At 44.0% G+C, this 26,964-nt stretch overlaps 2 protein-coding genes across 6 annotated transcripts in view; one reads left to right on the top strand and one right to left on the bottom strand.

The window, feature by feature from the left end:
• The window catches only part of LOC127001894 (tau-tubulin kinase 1-like), a 79,463-nt gene extending 58,111 nt beyond the window's left edge, over window positions 1–21,352 (bottom strand). Inside the window, exon 1 of one of the 2 annotated variants that reach the window (XM_050867130.1) lies at window positions 21,318–21,352. In XM_050867130.1, coding sequence (XP_050723087.1) covers window positions 21,318–21,337 — 20 coding nt within the window. In that variant the 5' untranslated portion in view covers window positions 21,338–21,352. Of the gene's footprint in view, window positions 1–636; window positions 967–21,317 lie in introns of those variants that run through there. The other variant, XM_050867137.1, reaches the window with a different exon arrangement.
• The window catches only part of LOC127001882 (uncharacterized), a 102,880-nt gene that overhangs the window by 56,191 nt on the left and 19,725 nt on the right, over window positions 1–26,964 (top strand). For 2 of the 4 annotated variants that reach the window (XM_050867120.1, XM_050867087.1), the window contains exon 1: window positions 26,174–26,646. The exons of 1 other annotated variant lie outside the window; for it this stretch is intronic. The gene's annotated coding sequence lies outside the window, so the exon portion shown is untranslated. Of the gene's footprint in view, window positions 1–26,166; window positions 26,647–26,964 lie in introns of those variants that run through there. One more of the 4 variants, XM_050867110.1, reaches the window with a different exon arrangement.

Below are 26,964 nucleotides of genomic sequence, written 5' to 3'. Positions count from 1 at the left end.
CCCTCCCGCCCACCTGCTTCAGCCGCCTCTTTTCTTCCTCGCTCCTCCTCCTCCTCCTCCTCCTCCTCCTCCTCCCGGCTGCCTCCCTCCCTCCCGCCTGGCGCCGCTCAAAATAAACCGAGGAGGCATGAGGAACGGGAGCCTTTCTGCACAGCGTTCTTTTGAGTAATAATAATAATAATAATAATAATAATAATAATAATAATAATAATAATAATAATAATAATAATAATAATAATAATAATAATAATAATAATAATAATAATAATAATAATAATAATAATAATAATAATAATAATAATAATAATGTGTTTTCGGACTCTCAGGTATAAGACTACGACAACAAACAGGTAGCCTTTTAACTTCCGACAGGTACATTACGAGAATTTCTAAGTCTTCATTAAGCTAAGGAACCTCTCAGCACACACACACACACACACACACACACACAAGTAGGCCACAGAGCAAGAGAGAGAGAGAGAGAGAGAGAGAGAGAGAGAGAGAGAGAGAGAGAGAGAGAGAGAGAGAGAGAGAGAGAGAGAGAGAGACCGACTCAAACATTCCCACCACCTCAAAGCACGCAAACACACCATTACCAACACAACCCCAAACCAACATAAGGAATCACACTCTTACCTCTAACGTTTGAACCCTTCTCCGGATCCTCCTGCACCGCCACGCACCGCCGCTAACACGAACGCAAGCCGAACAACACTACCGCAAAAACCCGCCACACACACGACGTTGGAGGCAATTCTAGCGCTCTGAGGCTACAGGGGGGCACGTCAGAGGGTCGGGGGGATGGGGACAACCTTACTTAACCACCGCGAACACTACTGCCTCTCTCACGGGGCCAAACCACCACGGAACACAACCAGTCGAGAAGGGAACTCACACACCCTCTCTCTTCCTCTCACCCTCCCCTCTCACTGCAACGTGTCGTGGGTGGGAGTGGTGGTGGAGGAGTGGGGTGGTCGGATGTCGAGGGGAGGAGCTGAGTTAGGAGGAGGAGGAGGAGGAGAAGGAGGACGAGGAGGTGTGGTGTGTTGGGAGGGGAGGAGAGGCCAAGACGGGTCCCAGGTGCCAGTTTATGTTAGATGCCACACGATGGAGACGCCGCCACGATAGCTGAATCAGTGTTTGTTTGTGTGTCTGTGTTTATCCGTCTGTGGATGTCTGTGGCTCCTTGGGTCTGTGGTGATGTCTGTATTTGTATATGTGACTCTAACTGCCTGGGTGTCTGGGTCTGTTTGTGTCTGTCTATGTGGCTCTATATGGACCACTTTCTGGGTCTGGCTGTTTCTAGGTGTTTGTCTGTCCGTGTCCGGGTATGTCTGTTTATGGCTCCCTGTGACTGTCTATAAATCATTTTACTTTACTGTACACAGCTAACGTTGCATAAACATGTGTTTGCTCTTGTCGTGTGGGCGTGTACTATTCCTGTGTGTGTGTGTGTGTGTGTGTGTGTGTGTGTGTGTGTGTGTGTGTGTGTTTGCGCGCTTCCATAAACGAAGTAGAAAGTAACTCAACAACGGTGGTACCAAATCATTCACACATGAGTCATACGATAAAGCCTTCAGACACACACACACACACACACACACACACACACACACACACACACACACACACACAGACGACAGGCGTAAGACGAGTTGGTATTAAGATAAAAAGAACAATAAAAGGCTTGCCATATACAGTCATCGCCGCCTGAGTGTTAAATTAAAGCAATCGGGACAACCTTGACTCACGTGCGCCGCCCCTCCAAAATTGGGTCTTATGCAGCGGAGTATTTAAAGAGGCGATGAGGCAGGGCGAGAGAGAGAGAGAGAGAGAGAGAGAGAGAGAGAGAGAGAGAGAGAGAGAGAGAGAGAGAGAGAGAGAGAGTCACACTAACCAAAAGATATAGTTTTTTTTACTGAAGTCGGTATGAAAAGAGAAGAATGTGAAAGACGTCTTTTTCAAAATTAGAGGATGAAAGCTTTGCAAACGGAAGCAGACAGGAGAGCCGAAAAAGTGAGAAAGAGAGATGGCCGCGAGAACCCGTTTGAAAAATAGAAAGAAAATATGACGAGAGAGAAAAAATGTGAAGAAAAATCGGACAGAATTTATGCAAAAGCTAATAGAAGGGAAGGGAAAGTGAGGAAAGCTGGAGAATAAGACTGCCACGAGGAGAAGAAGAAATAAAGAAAGGAAAATGAAAAAAGCATTGTGGATAATTTGAAGGAGGAGGAGGAGGAAAAAGGGGAGAGGAAAGATTATTTTGTTAGAGGAAGAGGAGGAATAAAACATAGGTAAGGAGGGGTGTAATAACGAAGAATAGATGGGAAAAAACGTGAAATGGGATGAGAAAGAAAACGCTTAAAGAAGGAAGGTAAACAGAACGCAGCAAGGAAAGGAAAACAAGTGAATCAGAAGACAGAGAAATGTGGAGGAAAATGAGGAAGAATGAAGGAGAAAACAAAAACGATAAAAAAGAGTAAGGAAAAAAAACAAAAAAACGAATACAAAAAGAATGAAGAATATAGTTGGAAGGATTGAAAAGAAATCATAACAGGGAAGATACAAAAACAAACAAGCGCCATAAGGGATACTAAAAGGGGAGACAAGGGAAAGGGAGAGGAGAGAAAAAGCAAGAAAAAAAAAATACGCGGCTCACGGCAAAAGGAGGGAGGGTTGGAGAGGAGGGCAAAGGAAAAGGAAGAGGAGGGAAATGTTGGCCAAGAAAATGCGTGCACCAAGATAGTTAGCCAGTTTATATGAGCCAGCGACCTGCCAGCCTTCCCCTTAAAGGTACAAGGCTGTTGACGACTGACTCAGACCTGTTGCCCGGGGAAGAGGGAGAGGGAGGGAAGGGAGAGGCAGGAGAGAAGAGGGTGAGAGAGCGGGAGGAGGGAAGTGAGGGAGTTGAACGAGTTGGTTTGTAGGAAGGGAAAAGGAATGAAGTGGAAAACAAATATTGGTTTTGAAAGGAACGAGTTTTTTTTTGGGTGAGAAACGAACAGAGGAAAAAATGTGTGTCTCAGAAGCTTTGGAAAAGTTTAATCTTCCTCTGTTTTGAAGAAGCTGCAACAGGTTTAGTGTATCATACCAGCAACTTAATTATCTGACTGCTTTTCTATTTTGTCTAATGTGAATCTCTCTTCTGCCGTCCCCGTGTGTGTGTGTGTGTGTGTGTGTGTGTGTGTGTGTGTGTGTGTGTGTGTGTGTGTGTGTGTGTGTGTGTGTGCGCGCCAAGTTTATTATAATGTTTGTTACCCAAAACACAAACTTCCTCCTTGGTTTCTTTGTTGCAATATTTGTAATGACCGTTTTAACCTCCTCCTCCTCCTCCTCCTCCTCCTCCTTTCCTCTACATCCTCCTCCTCCTCCTCCTCCTTCTCCACATCCTCATCCTCATCCTCATCGCCATCCACATCCTCCTCCTCCTCCTCTATCTTCTCGTTACCGTCCTTGCTCTGCCGTTGTCCTCATTGCTCTCCTTTTCCTTCACCAAATGTACCAAAGATTTTTACATCAGAACTACCCAATGTTGGCCAGCATTAATTAATATATAACAAGGCCAAACTATTGCCTCTCCCGGCTGCACAGACTGACAGGAATAATTTAACACCTTCATTAATGCTGCACAAGCCAAGCAATAAAAATGTATATCAATAATAGTTTGAAGGCCAGTTCTGAATTGTTGCTTTATGTGTGTGTGTGTGAGAGAGAGAGACGTCGTGAGGAAGATAGAACGGGAATAGAGGGAGCAGTGGAACGTTGGATATAGATTAAGACGTTCTGACAGGAAATTGATGTGTGTGGGTCTCTGTGTCTCCGTCTGTCTTGTTGTTGTTGTTGTTGTTGTTGTTGTTGTTCTTCTATTTCTTGTTTTTGTACTTGTTCTTCTTTTGCTTCTGCCTTTGCTTCTTCTTCTTCTTCTTCTTCTTCTTCTTCTTCTTTTTCTTCTTCATCTTTCCTTCCCTCCGCTTAACGTGAAAACACAGTGTAACGAGATTGTGCGAGAAAATTAAATTCCTCCATTCCTGCCTCTCGTCCGTGATCGTCATATCCTCTTCCCCTTCCTCTGTCCTTCGTCCCTTCTTCCTTCAATCACTTCCTGACATTTCCTTCCCGCTGACTCTTCCATTCCGTCACCCTCTCTTCTTGCATTCCTCAGTCTCTCACCACCTCGCTCGTCCCAGATATATCCTTTTTATTTTCCGGCAATTTTCACCTTCAGATTTTTTACCCTTCTTCCTCTAGTCTAGTGTCGCAGAGGACCCCAAACTCATTAGCTCATCGACCCCCTCACAGAGTTTCATATTGCTTACTGACACAAATATTTACGATATGAAAAAAAAAAAACACTGGTTGACTACTACTACTACTACTACTACTACTATTTTAACAGTGAACCGGACGGACACGACATGAACGAAGATATAATTTTGTTTCAATAAAGTAATTAAAATTCACGGTAATAATGAAGCAATGAGCATCACGTAGCACTAGTTTGTGATGTGTTGCAGGCTATTGTGTTTGATTTCAATATCGGAAACAGATTTATTTAGTTTCCGGCCAAAAAACATTAACGATTATTCACTTATTATCGATTTCCCATTTATCGACTCCTAGAATTATTCCACCGACCTATTATGGGTCCTCTGCGTGCATTCCTCCTCCTCCTCCTCCTGTCACTTTCACCATCATGCTCTCCGTCAGACATACAAGTATTGCCATGTATCGCAGTATCGAAGTGAAGGTTTTTAAAAATGCTGTTTGTTGCGAGTCCATCCATTTTCTTTTCTCTGCTGCCTTCCGTATGTTTTTTTTTAATAAGTTTTTTTCTTTCGTCTTCGCCTCCGCTTCACCTCCTCATTTTTTCTTATGTTCTTCACCGGTGTCTGTGTTCTCTCGTCTCTCCAGTGTGTCGGTGGGTACGCGAACGCTTATGGGAGACACGCTGTTGTTACCCGGGCGTATCAGGTTGTCCCTAGTCTGTAAGATGAACACGCGGTAGGTTCCTAAACGCCGCAGGGACTGAAGTGGGTCCTGTAGTGAAGAGCGGCTGCGTACGTGTTGCTCACTATTTCCGGCGCGTCACAGAGAGGGCGAGGTGGAGAATACACAAGGAAGTCAAAGTAAAAAGGAAAAAAAGAAAGGGAGATTTTTTTTGATATACGCATCTGGCTTTTATAGATATCAACACGGTTTTATTTTTTATTTTTTTTACGTTGCTTTGACGAGCACGAGAAATACAAATGTAGTTTCATCCTGTGTTATTAAATGAATGTGCATCCAGTCGCAGTATTATAGTAAAAAAAATATGCAGAAAACATGCAGAAAACGCAAAATGTTAGTGCAAGCGAAATACTTTGTTACAGAAAGAAAAAAGAAATAGTTCAGTCGTCAAAGTTTTTTCGCTGATAGTGTGGGCTGGCGGCAAAGGGGTGTGAGGGGAGAAACGACAGCGGGGAAGGTAACATATTGCTTATAAGGAACCAACCCAGATCCTTTGAGGGCTTTAGGAAACGTGAGGGAGAAGGGAATAGGTGCTGAGGACGTGGAGGGACATATCTGCCCCTTCCGCTCCCTTCCTTTAACTCCATTTCCTCATACGGAGTGAAGTCAAACGAAAAATGGAAGGGGCCAAGTTTGAATACGAATATGGTCACTGAGACTGCTCCATCCTTTTCCTCCTCCATGCCTTTCCAATATTAGCCACCTCCTCCTCAAGTCTCTAATCCTCCCCATGATCTTCCATATGTAACCAGCCAGATTCATTTCAAGTCATTAGTGAGGGCAAGCGTGGATTAAGGCTTTTCAGTGCTGGAGTGTGCCTGACGATGCTTCAGTACTGCGTGGATTGGGAGCCGGATGAGGTCTTACTGTCTATTAAGGAGGATTAACGAGCATGAAGGGTTTCTGTATATGTGTGTATGGGAGGGATAGGGGCGTGCGTGTGTATGTGCGTGAGAGAGAGAGAGAGAGAGAGAGAGAGAGAGAGAGAGAGAGAGAGAGAGAGAGAGAGAGAGAGAGAGAGAGAGAGAGAGATTATTATTATTATTATAATATGAATCAATGAAGGTGACCCGCCGGAAAGCACGAATGGTATAAGCCGAAAGGCCCAGCGGACGACACTTCACCGATATCGGGAAATACAGACTGAAGAAGAAAGCAAAGAATAGGAAGATGGAGAAAAATCTTGTAGGTAGCGAGCTGAGAGAGAAGAAAGGCATTCACATGTATTTTGAATGTTTCACAATTACTAGAGAGAGAGTGTATGACGACGACATCCCATGGTAGACATTATTCCTGGATAGAACATTCCTGGATAGAACATTCCTGGATAGAACATTCCTGGATAGAACATTCCTGGTCGAGTCGACGTTCGTAGAATCGAGAATAAAAACGAAACAAAACATCGCGATCACTAGTCAAATCCGCTTTATTTAGAAAATATAATTATATAATATGCATTAAATCGTCTGGCAAAAAAAAAATTAAATAAATAAAATAAAAAGTAAATGTACTGACAGAGATATGAAAATCTCGAGAGAAACGACTTTGAAGCTTACTGTGTTGAGAGTATCCCAGTGATGGAAGAAGTCAAGGGTAAAGGAGGCTTATCGTGAGAGAGTAAGAGGATTAGTGAAGAGATGACGAGCAGGGCGGAGAGGGGACATGATTCGTACAGCGTATTAAGGGGCGGAGGTGAGTGTTGACATAGAGGCAGGCATAATAACACCCTTTCGCCTCACACATCAACTCTTTTTAAAGGTCAAAGCAGGGATCAATCGGGTTCTAATGAGTGTTTCTTTAGGCCCATGCTACTGATGAAGGGTCAAACTACCACCAGGGTCATAAAGCTACTCCTGGAAATGCTCTCAGCTCATAGGAAAGCCTTGTCAAATATGTAAACTTGGGAGCCGAAATGTTTTGAAATACGACCCATGAACATTATCGGCACACAAGGGCTGTTGCGGACGTAATAGTGGAGTGGAGTGGAGTGTGGTGGGGAGGAATATTATTTAAAACCAGGGAAATTTGAGCCTAAGAGTGAAGTTATGTTGGGTTCGGCTTTTAAAGGATAGTATGCCACGTGTTAATGGAAATGATAGTCGTGTATGTATAGAACTATCAGGTTATTACAGTATTTATGCCTTGAGATTATATACTTTTTTTTTTACAGCAGGGGTGTCAGTTCAAGGGCATAAAAAAAGGAAACAAATGTGAAAAAAAAGCCCGCTACTTACTGCTCCTGAAAAGAGTTAGAGGAGTGGCCGAAAGATACGTCAATTTCGGGAGGAGAGGTGTCCTGATACCCTCGCAATGTAAAATTTAATATGAATTTTCCTTTACATTGGTTTTCGTCAAGTTATAAAAGCAAAGCAGGAAATATTTATCCCTTTTGTATAGTGGTAAAAAATGCTAAAAGAATTGACGAAAAGAATGCGACGTGGGGAAGAATAACGGTATTGGTGTTGGACAAGGTTTTTAATTATGTGCCCTGGAGGGGAAGAGATAACGAACGGGTCACTTCGCTTCGTGAAAGACTAAGCACGAGTTTTACTTCCAAGCCGAATTGAGGTTGTGAGTTACTTGAGATTTTAAAGATGATGTTTTCCTTCGTTTCCGTCGCTAATGGCCACAGCGGTTCTCTTTGCTAAACGTTATTACCTTAGTTATGCGTGGCTAAAAATATCGTATTCATCGGTTTAAAACGTACCTCACAGACGCATCTTATGTATACCTCTACCTGTTGAGTTACCTTTAATCATTTCTCTATTTATAAGCTCCAAACATACGAAGCGAAGGTATTAGATGATTTATTTTTGACCTCATGTGCCTTACGAAGCTTAACTGTCTACAAATCCCCCACTTATATGAAGCCAAAAGTCGTGGTAATATTTCTATCAACCCCAGTTATTTAATGCCACACAGATTTTTCTTTCACTGAGCATTTTCACAAACACTCACGAATAGTTTGTGGAGTGTTTGTGGGGTGCTGAGCGTCTCCTGCCATATATGTCCCGTTTCAAAACTGACCATATAGACCTCAAATAGCGGGAGACAAAGGTGATTCCCATTTGTATAAGGATTTTACCTAGAAACACACACACACACACACACACACTCACGTTGTCAAAGGTAATATCGGCTTACAATACAAATACCTATAAGCGTGAGTGGGTATACACACCACTTATATCGGACGAACACAATATGGCTTCAGCATCTCCGCTTCTAAAAGGGAAAAGTACATTGAGCGAAAAAGTAAGATCGGCTTCACCGCTATCTATCGTTATAATCTGCGTGTGGGGAGAGAATACACTAAAACCAACATCCGATTATAATATAAAAAAAAAATAAATAAATAAAGGTCAACCCCTCCATGGATATTATACCCAAGCAAAAATAAATCAGCCAAGAAGGAAATAAATCAAGTGAAAGAAACAAGTTAATCGCAGTGCAGATCATTCTTAACTCCTTTATGGATGTTATACCCAAGCAAAAATATATCATCAAAGAAGGAAAGAAATAAAGTGAAAGAAATAAGTTAATCTTAGTGCAAATCATTCTTCCCCTCTACTGAATAGCAAATGCGTAATACAACTTGCACCGATTCACTTCTTTATCGTCTCTTTTGCGGGAAAACGTTCTACATGTTCCACTCGTGTTTCTCTTTTTCACGGATTACGGAGTCTTTAGCTTCACTCCGCCCAGACTTTCTAAAGCTCACAACGTTAACGCTTTCATTTCCTTGTCACTGACTCGTAAATATGTTTTTCTTTTGGTACGGAATCGCTCTAAGTCTGATAAGTGGGGGTGGAGGGGGGGGTATGTTTGAGAGAGAGAGAGAGAGAGAGAGAGAGAGAGAGAGAGAGAGAGAGAGAGAGAGAGAGAGAGAGAGAGAGAGAGAGAGAGAGAGAGAGAGAGAGAGAGAGACACACACACACACACACACACACACCTGGCGCCCTGCCCAACACTTCTAGAACTCTCAGCCGCGTCAGACACAACAAACCCAGTTACCCACCTCGACCCCCTCCACTACCCCTTTCCACCTGTGCCCCACTACCAACCCCCTACATACTAAAAAACCCTCCCTTTCCAACCCTTCCCTTAACCCTCCCTACCTCTTTCCACCCTTCCACTACCAACCCCCAACATACTTAAAACCCCTTCCTTTCCATCCCCTCCTTTAACCCTCCCTACCTCTTTCTACCCTTCCACTACCAACCCCCAACATCACTACCATAACCCCTTCCTTTCCACCTCCTCGTTTTTTTCTTTATTTCCTACTAACACAATAACTTCCTTTCCCTGCTTTCGGACATATTTTTCCCTTCACCACATGCATTTTCCTTTTCCTAATTTATCTTATCTTAATGTCCACCAGTAGCATCTTTGTTTTATCTATTTCACTCTTTAACATTCCTTCTCCTATCCACTTGAAAGTCTTGTTCCTCCCACTTTCACACATACCATCTCTGAGTCACCCCTTCTCTTTCCTCCTCTCTGACATTCAGCTTCCCTTTCTCCCCCATTCAATTTTCTGCCTCGCCGCCTCAGCTGGAAATGCATCCTCTGTCTCCAAGTCCTCCACTTACTTGCCCCTCCTGCCCTGTGTTCCCACCCTTCACTTTGTCCTTCTCCTGTTTCCCCTGTCCTATCTTCGTCCTGTTCTACCCACGACCTCACTCATCCTCCCGCCTCCGTCTTTTCCCTCTTCTCCGTGGGGGTTTGGTGATGTAATGTTATACATCAACAACCTACACAGTGCTTAGTTTGAACAGGATTGAGCGACTTGTTACATAAGCTTAGTGATACAAATTCAAAATAACCATCAGAACATTCTAGCCAAGGACTGATGTAGATATTTGTAACCTGTTGCTTTTTACATTTCCTTTGGTAACCTTTGAGGCTGTGATTCCCAACCAGAATTTCAAGGGGTCCATTGAGATTATAATTAGTTCTAAATTTGTTACGTTTGAATAAGGAGACATGCAACTCGGAATAAAATTCATACTACTGTACATTATCATTAAAACTGAATGCTTAAATTCTAAAATTACTCTATATTAGTTAGCGTTACCAGGGGTGTCAAACTCACGGCCCGTTTGACAAATTTGGCCCTTATGATGGTCATGAGTGGCCCGCGAGATGGCAGGAAGATGTAGGGGTCCACAGGTGAAAAAGTGACTGGAAAAGTGGGAACGGGACAAAAAGGGTTGGGAACCACTGCTTTAAGGGGTCCAAAATGAAATTGTGTTCCTGTGGAATATATATTATGCATTGTACACACACCCGTGACAGGGAAACAAAATGTCGAGAAACTGTATTTTGCGATTTTTCAATACATCACTTACAGTGGGTTGTAAATAAGTTAGTGTTCTTAAATATTTAAACAGAACTGAAGCAAAGCCTTATAGCGTGTGTGTTTGTGTGTGTGAGAGAGAGAGAGAGAGAGAGAGAGAGAGAGAGAGAGAGAGAGAGAGAGAGAGAGAGAGAGAGAGAGAGAGAGAGAGAGAGAGAGAGAGAGAGAGAGAGAGAGAGAGAGAGAGAGAATAATGCGACCCTATAATGTAATTGTATATCAGTAGGAGACGCAGTACGTAGAAATGAAACATAAGCATCTACTGATTGCAAAAACACATACCATTCTCGAACACATAAGCATCCGGGTCTGTACACACACACACACACACACACACACACACCAGGGGGTTAGTTAAGTGTTCCGTGTGGCGGTGACGGGCCGCTGCGACAGAGTACGACGATGAAATTGAAACCAGCAATGCTCAGGGGCGTGTACGAGACCCTTTGGCGCTCTTATTGAATGTGTGTGTGTGTGTGTGTGTGTGTGTGTGTGTGTGTGTGTGCTTCAGGCTGAGAGAGTGAGAGAGAGAGGAAGAAAGGAAAAGTGAAGAGTGGATTTGTATTGGGTCTATTGAGTATTCTTAATGAAGGGAGAATGGAGACGAGGGGAAGCTGAGATATAATAGGAGGAGGAGGAGGCAGAGAAGGGAATGGCGTGGATTAGAGAGGAAAGTATGGGGACGGAACTGGATCACAGGAAGCGAAATGGAGGCAAACAAATGAAGCTTGCAGGATAAAAGGAAGGGCCAGATACGTTAGCGGAGTGACTGCAGCCGTAACTGGTGAAGAATGAAGGATGGAGCGGGCAAGAGAAATATAAAGAGAGAAACGAAAAAAAATAAAAAGCGCAGTACGTACACGAAGCAGTGGGGGAAAAATAAAACTGTGATGACAACTTGATGGAGGTGGTGAAAAAGATTCCATGGAGGAGGAAAAGGAAAAAGTCGGTTTGAAAAGCAAATGTTGAAGGTCAAAGGGGGAAAAAAAAAACAAGAGAGATGGAAGGAATGAAGGGAAGGACACTGACTGAGAAAGTTGAGGGGAGGGTTGAAAGAATTGAAGTAGGGGAAGAGAATAGAATGGAGACGAGGGAAGAGAATGATGACTTTGAGGAGGGAAAGAAAAGATTGATGGAGAGAGAGAGAGAGAGAGAGAGAGAGAGAGAGAGAGAGAGAGAGAGAGAGAGAGAGAGAGAGAGAGAGAGAGAGAGAGAGAGAGAGAGAGAGAGAGAGAGAGAGAGAGAGAGAGAGAGAGAGAGAGAGAGAGAGAGAGAGAGAGAGAGAGAGAGAGAGAGAGAGAGAGAAGGAAAATATTGAATGGAAAAGTATTTTGAGAGACGACTAGAGATTGATAAAATAAAAGTAAAGAGTGACCATAAATAACTAAAATGAGCCATAGAAAAACAACAACTTTAGATTAAGAAGACGAATGTGGCAAACTGAAAATAGGGCCAACTCCAAAAAAAAGAAAACTGATAAAATAGGAATGACAAGGGGAAAAAGCTGAAGTGTCGCCAGGTAAGGGGATGAACAGGTGTGGAGGTAGGGAGGGGGGGGGGGGGGGCTTATGTGTGGAGGGGAAGAGGGGGAAGAAGGGACGACGTGATGGGGGGGGGGGGGGGGTTGATTTGATCTCAGGCACGAATAATGGTTAACTATAGCCTATGACCACACACACACACACACACACACACAGAGAGAGAGAGAGAGAGAGAGAGAGAGAGAGAGAGAGAGAGAGAGAGAGAGAGAGAGAGAGAGAGAGGGGAAACTAAACCATCGGGGCACCCTAATAGACGGAAAGGCACCGCTGTTTAAACATTTTAGTCTCCCGCCTTCCTTCCGTTCGCTGGCGCCCGTGAAGTCAGCCGCTTAGATAGTAAACGGTAATAGGAGTGTGTTTAACAGAGGCTTATAATACTCCCTCTTAATTATCTTATCATGGTCAACAAAAAATAGTATATGCTAATGATGAAATTCAACAGTAGTAATGCAGGAACAGTGATTGGAGGGCTTTTTTTGTCTTATTTTATTTTGCCCTTGAACTGCTTCCTTTACCGTCAAAAAAAGGGTTTAGCGAATTATTATTATAGCAAAGGGTAGAATCTATATACCATTTAATGGGAGTGGGATTGAAAGCAGAGTTCAGGGTCAGTAATACCTATAAGCTGTCGTGCGTTCAGCAATAATAGGAAAACAACTGCAATTTAGAAAGTGGTAAAACATACAGCCCGGGACATGAACTGAACCCTTCGCGTCGCCGTGGTCGTCAGTTCCGTCTCGTTGGTATTTTGAGAATGTGTTCGATGTGCATTCCTTCCCTTTGCTCACGGCCGGCTGCAAGCGCTACGTTGTCCCAGGTCGCCTTGGAGGCCTGTGTGGCGATCAAAGGGGGAGGAAGGTCGATTGGGGCTGATAGGAGAGGTAACTGGGCGAGGGATTCAGGTCTTCACGTGAGGGGTTGGATTTTATTTAGTTTCGCTTGTTACTTTGATGTGGCTTGTTGAGATAGTTCCTTGAGCTGCACTACGAAACCTACGATTTATTTTATTGTTTTTTGTTTTATTGTTATTTGCCGCCCCCCAAAATGCAACCCTCTCCCCCTCTCCTTACTTGCGTGGGCTGTGTTCCAACTAGTGGGGCAGATTGCTGAAACAATCTTTCACTTGATGATACAAGCACCAAATTTGGCACACTTGTGCAATGGAACCTACTTTTTCATAAAAGTACGATATCCAGCTTTGGATACAAAATGGCCGCCATTTTTCAAGATGGCCACCGCTCATGCTAGTTTGAAATCGTATTTTCAAAAAAATGTTGACGAAGTAGATGATCTGTGCATCACAATATATGTTTTTGGACACGAGGAATCGAATTCTGCATTCAGAATTTTAATATCATTAAGTGTTATAGTGATATGATGACAATTATATGACGTATCAATGTCTCTGTGAAGCTAGCGATGTGGTATCGCAATATGTCATGAAATTTGATTTGATTTGATTTGATGTTTTATTTGCCTTTTTACTTATATTACAATAATATAATATATATACAAGTATCAGAGGCCTTGTCCATTGAGTCTAAACTCATATATGGACTTCTAGCTTTTTTTTCTTTTTGATTTAGTAGCTGTAGCTTTATACAATAATAAAAATTAATGAAGAACAATAACTATAAATAAATTCTTTATCCTATTTCCTAGTGCTAATCTATTTATTAGGTATTACCAATAAGTAATAAAATAAAAAAAAACAGTAATGATAAAAAATAATACTAAAAAAATAATAGTAAAAACAGTGACAGTAACAACCATAATAATAACAATAATAATAGTAATAATAATAATAATAATAATAATAATAATAATAATAATAATAATAATAATAATAATAATAATAAAATAATAATAATAATAATAATAATAATAATAATAATAAAATATCAACATATAATATAATCAATATAATATAACATAATATAATATAATATAATATAATATAATCAATGATAATGAGTGATGAATGAATAATAATAATAATGACAATATTATTAATAATAATAATAATAATAATAATAATAATAAATAATAATAATGAAAAGTTTACTACTTAGTAAGTACAATAATCAATTATAAAAGAATGCTATTGGAATGGATTCTATATATATCCAAAGTTTTTTTTCGTCTGCGGTAACTACATGCACACATACATCATATACATATATAGATATATACATATATATATATATATACATATATATATATATATATATATGTATATATATATATATATGTATATATCTATATATGTATATATATATATATATATATATATATATATGGCCACCATCTTGGAAAATGGCAGCCATCTTGAATTTCATGCTGGATATCGTACTTTTCTGAAAATGTAAATTCTGAAAGTCATTTCTGCCAATTTTGGTGCTTGTATCACCAAGTGAAAGATTCTTATGAAACTTTGAAATAATCTGCCCCACTAAACTGGCCAGGCCGAGTGCGAACCCTGGCCCGCATATACGTGTTCTAACCCCTTTGCCAGTTGCATTGTTAGTTGATGAGTTAAACCTCCAGGAAAACTTCAGTTGATAAAAAATATAATCATGTGTAGCATTTAGCCATTATTTTACTAACGAGGCTTTATTCAGGTTTGCTTTGTCGAGTTGAAACCGGAGGAATAAGCTAAAAACGCAAGAAAAGACAAAAAAGGGAGAGCCAGTAAAGAGCAACGGAGAGGAGAAAAAATAAGGTATTTCTGGGAGTGCTTTTTCAGAATAGTAATATTATCTTAATGAGCTTGATAACCGAGAGGAAAGATGTGAGTGAATAATTTCCAGCTCCAGAAAGCCACGGAAAGGACGAGGAGGAGGAGGAGGAGGAGGAGGAGGAGGAGGTGTAGCAGATGGTAAAAAAAATAAGAAATCAGGGAAAAAACAAACAAATTAAAATAGATATAGAGTTAGGGGAAGGAAAAGACGGTCAAGTAAAAGAATATATCAGAGGAAAATAAAAACAAACAAACGTAAATGTATATATAGTTCGAGGAAGGAAAAGACGGTCAAGTAAAAGAATATATCAGAGGAAAATGAAAAAAAAAGGATATATAGTTTGGCGTTTTTCATGGACCAGACTGACCTAGGGGGGTAACAGGCAAATGGGAGGAATTCGATTGAGTGTTTTTGGTTTGATACTCTTCTGCCTAACCGGACGGAACTGTAGGGGAAAGAGGGAAGAGGGAGAGGAGGGGTGATGGGAGAAGGAGAGGGGAGGGAAGGAAAAAATGGAAGGAATATATAACTCCCCCTCAACCTTTTCGTTTCTACTGCGTAACCTCGACGCTGGGGATCAACAGAATAGGAGGAGGAGGAAGAGGAGGAGGAGGAGGAGGAGGAGGAGGAGGAGGAGGGGAACGTAAAGGAGAGAATAAAGTGAAGCCTGTGTGTGTGTGGGGGGAGGGGGGTGAACTGAGGTAAGTGGTAAGTGGCACTAAAAGTTTTTTCTCCTGAAGGAATAAAAAAAAAGCTACTCTCTGTAAATATCGTAATTTCTTGAGGGTCGTCACCGCAGCAGGCATAAAGTGACAATATATACTCTTTCCTGATATTTTTCACAGTTCCCCCCATGTTTTTTTTGTTTTTTTTCTCCCACTGTCTGTATTTTATCTCAGCTTATTCGTACAGATGGTTAGTCGAGTGCCCCCTCCAATTACCATCAACCGCACCGTTCATGTTTTGGATTACAACGTTCGTACGCCGTGGTTTATTTAAGAGAGGAGAATATACTCGAGGTTATTGTCTATGAGCAGGGATGCCATTAGGGAGCAACGGGGAAAAGGGGCGTGTGCAGGAGTTCACAGAAGAGAAAATACGACGTCTATGAAATAAAGTTGTATTAGGAAAGTTTGGTCATTGGGACGATGTTTCATAGAGAGGGTGGAACGAGGGAATGTAGAAGTTAGACGGAGCAGGAAAGAGCCATAGGAAATTAAGAAAAGCGGGAAAGGACGACGAGGATCTGGGTAGGAGGAAGGATCTTGCTGGAGATGGCGGTGGGCGTGGGGGAGGTCAGACCAGTGGATGAAGGGAGAGGTGAGAGGGGAAGAAGGATGCTTGAGATCCCCAAAACTGAGAGGATAACTAAATTAGATCAAATAATACAAGATGAGAGAGAGAGAGAGAGAGAGAGAGAGAGAGAGAGAGAGAGAGAGAGAGAGAGAGAGAGAGAGAGAGAGAGAGAGAGAGAGAGAGAGAGAGAGAGAGAGAGAGAGAGAGAGAGAGAGAGAGAGAGAGAGAGAGAGAATAGGAGTGCAGACAAGGAAAGAAAATGACAAGAAAAGAGAAAGAAAAAAAGGAAAAAAAGAGAAGGAAAGAAAAAAGAAGAGAGAAGAGAAGAGGAGAGAGAGAGAGAGAGAGAGAGAGGTGTCCTTCAGAACTCTTACAAATGTCCCCAACTCACCAACAGGTGTATTCTAACGAAGCCGGTGCCGTGTTTCCCATGAGGCAGCAGGCGCCGGCTCTTTATTGTTCAGATTAAGGACGCAGTTGTCCCACTTTGAGCGAACGAGGCAACTTTGCAGCCATCGTGTTTAGACATTCTCCGGCTGTAAACGCTGAACGCTGCTCGACTTTCTTTCTGCGCCTCCTCGGTACTGAAAAACAGATTACCGTGCAGTATTGATTTCCTCCGCTATGGTGTCCACGTCGAGGCTTGTGATGTCAGGTGAATAGCCACGCCAGGACGAATCTATAGTTGGTGCTTTCATGCTTTGGTTCACGGCGCATAGGTGCATATGGTATTACGGGCGTTTTTGATGCCGTCTGTTATTAAAGCATCACAGTCCCTTACTCCACCTGTCTTCATGAGTCCTTTTATTCCCTTGTCGTTTTGGTAACATCTTGCTTCCTTGTTCGTAATGCGTTTCTCCTCCTCCCTCTCTTTTTGTAGCAATGGGCTCTTTCTTAAACCAGCCTTTTCTTTCTTCGTCCCTCTGTCAACTCTCGCACCCACCTCGTTCCTTCTGTTTGTCCATCTCTCCCTCTCCGTGACAGCATCTCAGCGGCCTTTTACTGCTTCTCCGCTTTCCAAACTCTCCTAGTTCTCTCCTACTCTTCAGCCACAGCCTCCTTCTCCATCTTCTGTTTCTCTTCATCCAAATCCTCCTTCCTTCCCCTCTTTCTCTTTCCCTTCCTCTTCCATCTTATCTCCCTTTTCCTCCTCTCATCCTCATCCTCGTTCTCCTCCTGCTCTTCAACCACAGCCTCCTTCTCCATCTCCTATTTCTCTTCATCCAAATCCTCCTTCCTTCCCCTCTTTCTCTTTCCCTTCCTCTTCCATCTTGTTATCTCCCTTTTCCTCTTCCTTTTTGTTTTCTTCCTCCTCTTCCTCCTCATCCTCATCCTTCTTCTCCTCCTGCTCTTCAACCACAGCCTCCTTCTCCATCTCCTATTTCTCTTCATCTAAATCCTCCTCCTTTATCTCCTCTTCCTTCTCCTCTTTCTCTTTCCCTTCCTCTTCCATCTTGTTATCACCCTTTTCCTCTTCCTTTTTGTTTTCTTCCTCTTCCTCCTCCTCATGTTCCTCCCCTCCAGTAACCACCACCTTCTGCATTATCTCACTCCAGTGACCTCACAACTTACCTGAAAGGGGATGGCTGCCTTCCCTTCCCTCTCCTGAGCAGCCTGACATTTAGGTTGGTATTATAAGACACGCTCGCTTCTCACATCAGCTATTTCTAAAGGTCATAGAGAGGGTCAGTCGGGTTCTAATGAGTGTTTTTTCAGGTTCATGGTACAAAGGAAGGGTCACACTACCACCAGGGTCATAAAAGTGCCCCTGGAAATGCCCACAACTCCTACGAAAGCCTTGTCAAATATGTGTTCTTGGGCTGCGATATGTCTTTTAATACGACTCTTAGTAGCAAAGTTCACCATTGTCCCTTTGAACTCTCCCCAGACTCTCGCTGCTAAGGAAGTGAAGAGTGTCGGTGTGCCGCCCATCATTAACAAAGGGCTGTGTTTAGTTGTTGCCGCCAAGAGCCATTTAGTATACGTATCTTAATTATGACGGAAATGCCTTACTGATATTGACCTTCTTAGTGCTACGAGAGAAGAGAAGATCCTCGGAAACCCAGAGCAACGCGAACAGTTTAAGATCATAGACTTATTTTAACCTCCAGCCTGGCATAAATCTTGAGTTTGTGCTACTGTCTTTTCACACCATATCCCTTCCTCGTCCCACTGCCTTTTAATGTAGTCCCGCCTTTGATGAAAACCACTTTCTTGATGTCAAATAAATTAGTGAAGCTCTCTCAACGGCTGTGCTTTGAGGACCTGACAAGGACAAAATACAGAGATGGCGGCCATGTGAGGCGTGGGAGGCCGATGCAAGCTGTTGTTGTTCCCTTGTTTATGATCGGCCAACATGATGCTGGCTCTTGTATGCCCGGCGCTGTGATGGCCGCCTGTGTTCCCGATGGTTTTATTATTCCGGTAATGGTCACTCCAGCGGCCACTCATCTCCCTCTAACAGACCGTCATGTACCAGGGCACAACTGTCTCGCTCGTTATTCACTTTATATCAGTCTGGTTGGACTTGCGCTTTGTTGTGGTTCAGTTTGTATTTGTATTTGTTTATATAAGTGATCCTCTTTTCCTCCGTCGAGTGCATTGCCGGTATTCAAGTGGTGCTCGTCGCTGGCCTGTTACGCTGCGTTCAAGAAAAGAGATCACGTCCCTGCTGCCACTTCACTGGAAAACTCGACCTCGCCATGGAGTTACGAACGCACTGAAGGAATATAAGCGCAACATAAAAGAGCTACGTAAAATACACTCTTTTTTTTTATCATATATTGGATCCTGGCCTTTGAAGATTTCCAGTGTATTGAATGGAAGCACTATCACGCCGCGAATCAAAGAATGGAAAAACACCAAGGGAATGTGAGGAAGTGGATTGAGATTGGACAGAAACCTAGGGGGCGCCCACGTAACTCATGGTTGGGGGAAGGTGATCGATCATTAGAAGGGCTTAGAATGGGAAGGGTAGCTGCGTGGAGGCTTGTTCAGTCAGATTAGCGGGCTTTTTTTTTAACACGTTTTTTATGTTGCCCTTGAGCTGTTTCTTTGGCTATAAAAAAAATTAGATAAAAAATAAAGAAATAAAAAAAAGACCGTCGGAGTTGGAGGCGGCGAGTGAAGCGAATCTCCCCTGATATATCCTGCCACTTTGTCGTCCCCGAGATGGTTAACCTTATAAATAAACCCTCGTTCCTTTTCCTAGCTTCGAACGCTTCCATTTTTTGCCATGTGCTAGCAGAGTATAGTAGTCGGTTAGTTGTCCACGCTTCAGTCCTGTCTTGGTGGCCAGCTTCGTTTTTAGCCTTTGGGTGAAGCACGGAACTGGGTTGTATTCTAAGACACTTCATCACCCGAGAACACATATTTGACAAGGCTTTCGTAAGGGCTTAGGGCATTTCCAGGAGTAGTCTTATGACCCTGGTGGTAGTTTGACCCTTCTTCTGTACCCTGAACCTGAAGAAACACTCATTAGAACCCGACTGACCCCCTCTTTGACCTTTAGAAATAGCTGCACTTCATCATACAAGAACACATATTTGACAAGGTTTTCGTAAGAGTTTAGGGCATTTCCAGGAGTAGTCTTATGACCCTGTTGGTAGTTTGACCCTTCTTCTGTACCCTGAACCTGAAGAAACACTCATTAGAACCCGACTGACCCCCTCTTTGACCTTTAGAAATAGCTGCACTTCATCATACAAGAACACATATTTGACAAGGCTTTCGTAAGAGTTTAGGGCATTTCCAGGAGTAGTCTTATGACCCTGGTGGTAGTTTGACCCTTCTTCTGTACCCTGAACCTAAAAGAACATATTTGACAAGGCTTTCGTAAGAGTTTAGGGCATTTCCAGGAGTAGTCTTATGACCCTGGTGGTAGTTTGACCCTTCTTCTGTACCCTGAACCTGAAGAAACACTCATTAGAACCCGACTGACCCCCTCTTTGACCTTTAGAAATAGCTGCATTTCATCATACACGAACACATATTTGACAAGGCTTTCGTAAGAGTCTAGGGCATTTCCAGGAGTAGTCTTATGACCCTGGTGGTAGTTTGACCCTTCTTCTGTACCCTGAACCTGAAGAAACACTCATTAGAACCCGACTGACCCCCTCGTTGACCTTTAGAAATAGGTGATGTGAGAAGCGAAACTGTCTTATACAATACCGACCTAAGGGGGCTGTGGAGAAGGATGGTACGGTGCAGCAGAAGTAGTGAGCGCGGGAAACGGTGCAGGAGAAGTAATGAGAACGGTAATGATTGGCTTGGGAAATCTACAGCGGAGGGATGGAGCCTCGGGAAGAAGAACGAGACAAAGATGTTAGGTGTATAGTATTTTTTTCGGTATAATCTGAGGCGAACCAAGTGATAAAGAAAATGATCGTAACTTTCTGGCTGTAATAATAAAATACGACTTGTCAAAAGAGGAAGGTTGATTGAGTTTTTTTTTATTATTTATTATTCTTGAGTGAATAAATTCGTTGGATGTTTGTAGTGCTCTCTTGTGCATGTCATTGGAGTCTATGAAAGAGAGAGAGAGAGAGAGAGAGAGAGAGAGAGACTTACTACCCCCACCCCCTCCACCTGCATTATTGCTTTTCCCTTCCACAAGCGTTTCGGGTTTCGCTTGTCAACACTTCACGATTTAGCTTCCTTTCCTCACCTGTGTCAACTCACGCTTCGCCCTCCACTGCAAATATATGCTGCAGCCTTCCCAACGGCGCTGCAGGCACTCTTTCACACCGGCACCGGCGTAGGTTGATACACAAGCTTTATTTCTGTTATAACTATTTGTATTTTACTCCTCATTATACTTAAATTATACGTGATATATTTTCTTGTATTATTATGTTTAACCCGGTAGCTGCGGGGGTCATATTTCTTAGGTTAGGTTAGGTTAGGTTAGGTTAAAGGCCCCTCTAAGTAAAATAATGAGAAAGAAACATCACTCACGCAAACCATTTCATAATATATATCAACGCATGTGTGATCAGTTTATGCATCATCAATTTTGGGAGGTTTATATCATGGCAGAAATTTGGCCCATCGCTTGTGCACGGTAAAGCCACAAATTTGGCCCGTCGCTGCTACCGGGTTAAAGGAATACTCATACAGTTTTATTTTGGGGAGACTAACGTTCATGGGGACCTAGAGGGAAGGAGACGCAGGACAGGGAGGGAGGGAGGGAGGGACAGTGTTTGCCTGGGCCTGAGCGAGTGTTGGTGTAGTGACGCGGGTCTTGATATTTATTTCCCACTCGTGTGTTGCTGTTGTCGGGGCTGCAGGTGGCGTGTGTGGGTGCCAGGTGTGCTGCGGCCAGGCACGGGATCACCCACACCGGGAAGGCACACGCCAGGCACGCTGACTCACCTCCACTTAGCACCCTGCATGCTTGTGGCTCCTCTTAGAGACACGCTTGGATGGTCGGGGCTTCGAGGGGCAGACACGCGGGAATGTATGGCCAGGCGTGGGTAGGGTGCTGGCCGGAGGACGCGGCGTCGGTAGAAAAATGTGCAGCTTCTAGAAACGAGGTTGAGGCCGTTGAGCCCTTGTCCCGCACACTAGCACAGCATTAACTACGATAGCTTTAATATGCACTGATTTTCCTGATAGCCGCGTTGAGTGATAGTCTGGGTCACCGCGAAGGCTCCGTCGTTGCCTCTGCTTCACGCCGCCGCCACGACTTCGAGCTTACCGCGCCTCAGCATAACACTGGCGATGACGAGGCTACTCTTGGCACACTGAAAACACTAAGAGAGGCTCCTGTAGGTGTGCGCAGGGGGGTAAGGGGGTAAGTTTCCTCCCCTCATTGCCCGCACACACTTGGCTGGGGGAGAGGGGGGATGGGTACTGGGCCACCCTGTAGAAGAGGGGGAAACGAAGGGGGAGGTGAGAAAGATAGGAGCATGAAGCTTGACTCTTCCCCACTCTTCATCTCTCTCCTCAACCTCCCCCCTCCCTCTTTGCCACAACCTTCCCCTTCTTCTTCCCTCGCCATTACTCCGTGTCGCTATTAATTCCGCCTGACTTCACCTGCTTTCCGCGCATATGTTAGTAATTGAGTCTCACCTGTCTTATGAATGCCCCACGTGTACCTGGTGTCCCGTCCTCTCCGCGCCCTGAGTGAGGTAATCAATCCCGCCGGGCGCCATGTGCAAGGACCAAAGAACTGCAACAATGCCAGACACGAAGCGCAAGACGTATGTGCCATTTTTTTTTTTCAGATTCCTCGTGTGACTCGTAGGTAAATTTTGCGACATGGAGATTAGGAGAGATGCCCCGCGTGTGTGTGTGTGTGTGTGTGTGTGTGTGTGTGTGTGTGTGTGTCGCAGGTGTTTCGTGGCTCATTAGCATTATGGGCGCCAGATGTTGGACACATGACCCCGAAAATACCGACCTGATTTGTCTCGCATTTATTCTCTTGACCTGAAAATGTATCCAGATGGCGACGACGGTGGTGGCTGTGGTGGTGGTAGAGGTGGTGGTGGGTGACAGAATGGTGGGTGGTGGCTGTGGTGGTGGTGGTAGAGGTGGTGGTGGGTGACAGAATGGTGGGTGGTGGTGGTGATGGTGCTGGCTGTGATGGATGAGAAGCTCGTGGGAGGTGTTGGTGACGAGTGACACGGGGCAGGGATAGGCGTGAAGGAGGAGGAGGAGGAGGAGGCTAGCCCAACTAAGTGCCAGAAAAAGTAATGAGTCGCTAATGGCGGTGGAAAATTGATGTCTTGGTTGGTGGAGGTGTGTGTGGAGGACCAGCCAAAGGGGTCACTGTGGGGATGACTCGAGGAATGGCTTGGGGTAGACGACCGAGGAATGGCTGAGTGGAAGGGGCGGGGAGAATACAGGAGAGGGCATCACAGGTAGGGGCATGAGGTGGACATCAGGGGGGGGGGGCATAGGGAAGTTAAAGGGGGGTTAGGTGAAGTGGACATCTGGGGGGGGTCTAAGAGAAGTTAAAGGGGGGTTTGGTTCGGTTAGGTTAGGTTTGGTTAGGCTAGGGTAGGCTAGGCTTGGCTAGGTTAGGTTAGGTTAGTTTAGGTTAGTTTAGGTTTGGTTAGGTTAGGTTAGGTTAGGTTTGGTTAGGTTTGGTTAGGTTAGGTTAGTTTAGGTTAGTTTAGGTTCGGTTAGGTTAGGTTTGGTTAGGTTAGGTTAGTTTAGGTTAGGTTAGTTTAGGTTAGTTTAGGTTTGGTTAGGTTAGGTTAGGTTAGGTTAGGTTTGGTTAGGTTAGGTTAGGTTTGGTTAGGTTTGGTTAGGTTAGGTTAGGTTAGGTTAGGTTAGGTTTGGTTAGGTTAGGTTAGGCTAGGTTAGGCTAGGTTTGGTTAGGCTAGGTTTGGTTAGGTTAGGTTAGGTTAAGATAGGTTTGGTTAGGTTAGGCTAGGCTAGGTTAGGATAGGTTTGGTTAGGCTAGGTTTGGTTAGGTTTGGTTAGGCTAGGTTAGGCTAGGTTAGGTTAGGGGAGTTAAAGGGGGGACATAACGGGAAGAAGGTGACTCAAGGGGTGTAAGGGAATATATGTTGATGGTAACTGATTGTACGAAGGGGCACATTGTTCTGAGGGATAACCTAATTGCACGTTTTAAAGGGCAGAAGGTGGGTAACTATTGAGGTCTTTAAGGGGGTGCATGGTAAGGGATGTCTAATTGCAGGGAAAGGGGAACATGGTGGGAGGTTTGACTGACTTAGAAGTTTAAGGAGGGTTTAAATGGGTATATGATAGGAAGGGCTGATATTTTGGTGGCATAAAGGGAACATAATGGGGATGACTAAGGGAATGGCTGAATGAGGGTGGCGGAGTTGTAATATGGAGCCAAACAACAAGAGATAGCTGGTAGGAGGCATAAGAGAGAGACAGATAGTATTTTGAGACGTTACAAGGAGGGGTGACTGATGTGGGAGTGCATGAGGGAGAGTTGTAATATGGAGCCAAACAACAAGAGATAGCTGGTAGGAGGCATACGAGAGAGACAGATAGTATTTTGAGACGTTACAAGGAGGGGTGACTGATGTGGGAGTGCACCAGGGAGAGTTGTAATATGGAGTCAAACAACAAGAGACAACTGGTAAGAGGTATAAGAGACATATTTCGAGACGTTACAAGGAGGGGTGACTGATGTGGGAGTGCTTGAGAGTATGTCATGAAGTTTGGATTAGGAGGTGCAGGAGAGTGTGTGTCTGTCATGAATTTGAAGAGGTACAAGGAAAGGGGGAGATTAATACGGAATATACTCGTAAGGGGGTGCTTGGGAGGGTGTGTGAGTCAGTGGGTGGTGGCTGCGTGTGTTTGTTGTGCTTGAGGTGCCTGCCAATCACCAACGTGCAGGTGCCAAGGGTGGGGTGGGGTGGGGGTGGGGGGGGGTCGGGTGCTGACATATAAACTAATCAAAGTTCGCCAGGTAAGTAGAACACGAGTCGATTAAAACCTTTCCGTTTCGTTGAAGACAGGAAATAAAAGTGAGAAAATTGCTTCTGCACGAAAAACGAAAATTATGCTTCTTGAAATAAAAGTTATCACCTCAACTTTTGAAGAACATAAGCCGATTAAAAACTTTACATTTTGTTCGTTAAAAGGAAATAAAAATGAGAGAAAAGGCTGCTGGAATGGAATGGAAGTTATGCTTCTAAAAACAACATACAGTAACGGACCTAATTTTATCACCTCAAATACTGTAGCTTGAGAAAACACACCAGATTGCCTCTCCCTAGTACGCTCAGGTGTTTATCCCGTGTTCCCTGGCGGACTTGAATTTGATCATCTATTTTTTTTCCCTTCCTCGTAAGCTGAGCGTCGGGGTGTTATTGTTAGAGGCGAGGAGAAGGAGGAGGAGGAGGAGAGGCTTGTGGTAACGAGATCACATGTTTGTTTAATATCCTTCCACCTCCCAGCCAAAAGATGCCCCAGGAGGGAGAGGAGGAGGGAAGCGGGGAGGAGGAAGACCGAGGGTATCACGCAAAGAGAATTAGAGGGGAAAGAAAAATAAGGGACTGCCAATTATATAAAGGGGTTCAGGGTCGGTGTAAGGGACGCATGTCAGTCGTATGGAAAGAAAAAAAAATCGGTGGAAAGAATGAGAAAGAAAGGAGAAAAGAATTAAACGGGAGAGAGAGAAAGGAGGAAGAGAATGCTTTGAGAGGATGATAACGGATTGCCACTCATGTAAAAAGGGTTCGGAATAGGTTAAGGGCTCGTCTCTGTGGATTTTGATGAAGGAGATCAATGGAGGGTTTGATCCGGATGGAGTACGTGGAAGAGGAGGACCGTCAAAGGAGCAAAAGGGCGTTTCAGAGTAAATTGCCTTCGTTAGCACCAAGCGTGTGTGCGTGTGTTTGTATGTGTGTGTGTGGGTGTGTATGTGTGTGTGGGGGGGGGGATGAACCAGGGAATATATAACAATGTATATTCCTGTCCTATCCATTACACACACACACACACACACACACACACACACACACACACACACTTTTCCCCAAACTTTCTCACTCCCATTTTCTCTTTTCCCTATCTTCCTTCCCTCCTCTCCCCTCCCACGATCTATTTTCCTTCCCTCTTCCCCCCTCTCCCCTCCCCCCCCCTCCGTCTTTCTCTTTACTTCCGCCCTCGTTATCCGTGCCAGTGAAAGCATCAAGCACGAAAGATTCTGTCGAGTCACACCGTTAGTCTGAAGTGCTCGCGACAGGAACCCCGCCACCCGTAACCCCCCCCCCCTCCCCCCCTCCCCCCCTGAGAGGTGAAGGAACGCTGTAGAAGGAAGAGGAGGGAGACGTGTCTGTGTGTGCGTGTGGGGGGGGGGGGAGGAGGATGTTGTGGTTATGAGCTTCTGCATAGGGAGTGAGGAAGCCGTTTAATGTGCTGTATTCCCCCCTTGTGTTGAGTCCGTACAGTTACAGCAGCCAGCCCTCACATGTAAATGTGCCGCGCGTGTGTGTATAGAAAACGGGGGTTCGCTGTGCCTTGTAGGACAAACGAAACAGTTATGTCAATACAGACCTTCTACCGGCCAATGAGAAAATCCTCAACAATTACGGACTCTCTAGGAACCAGAACATTTCATCCATAAAACCATGTATTATCCCCTTTATAAAAACGCTAAAGATTCACCGTCAGAGGGATACACGAGAGAGGATACTGGAAAAATTACTGGAATGATGGATGGCTTTTGGACAGCCGGCAACAGCGCGCCGCAGCTCCTCGCCTGGAAGGGCCGCATGGTGTAGTAGAGAGCGGCGCCTCCAGGGAAGTGTTGGTCTGGGCGTCCTGCGCATGGGAGGGAGTGAGTGAAGGAGCGAGGGGCGAGTTGAATGAACGACTTGTATTGCCAGGCCGGAAAATTGGCTCAAGTACGACATGTTGAAGGAAGAGTGTTCGTTAAGAAATTAGACCATCAACCTTTCTTGGCCTGCCTTAACACATACTAGGAAACAAGGAAGTGCATGAATAGTGTCTTCGAGATAACCATGGAAAAAGCGAGCAGGAGAAATCTTTGACGGTCTAGAATAATCTCTGGACCAGGAAGTTATTATAAACGATCACTAAAAAAAAAAAAAAACTTATTTCCTGGTTGAGAAAGAAAAAAGAATACAGTGTGGAAGGGAAGAAAAACATAAAACAACCGAGATAGCGTATTTTTAAAACTCTAAACTGTTTAAAAGCACTGAGGTTTAAAAGAGAAAAAGGTGTTAGGAACGTTGGGATACATAAAGAGGTGAGTCAATTTTCTGTGTGGGTATTTTCCATACTTGATAAACACAAAAGAAAATCAGAGAAAGTAATCAAGTTGTCAGGGAAGCGAATCATGTTTAGTGGTTTTAATCGTCAAGGTAGTTTAATTTGAAGCATGTCCTTGGTAGGCGACAGGTGCGAACATGTGCCAAGTCGTGCAAGTTCGTACCAACTCAGCTCTTAATATGAAACAGCAAGTTGCACACGAATAAAGAAGACTGTAGGCCCCTTTCCCCACTTCTATACTGATGATGCGAGGGGGACTCATTTTCATTACCTACAAGACCACTGCGTGACATAC

This window comes from Eriocheir sinensis, chromosome 2 (assembly GCF_024679095.1).
Source record: "Eriocheir sinensis breed Jianghai 21 chromosome 2, ASM2467909v1, whole genome shotgun sequence".
Lineage (NCBI taxonomy): Eukaryota > Metazoa > Arthropoda > Malacostraca > Decapoda > Varunidae > Eriocheir > Eriocheir sinensis.
Note: the sequence above shows the minus strand (reverse complement) of the source record. Positions and strands in the feature narration are given on the sequence as shown.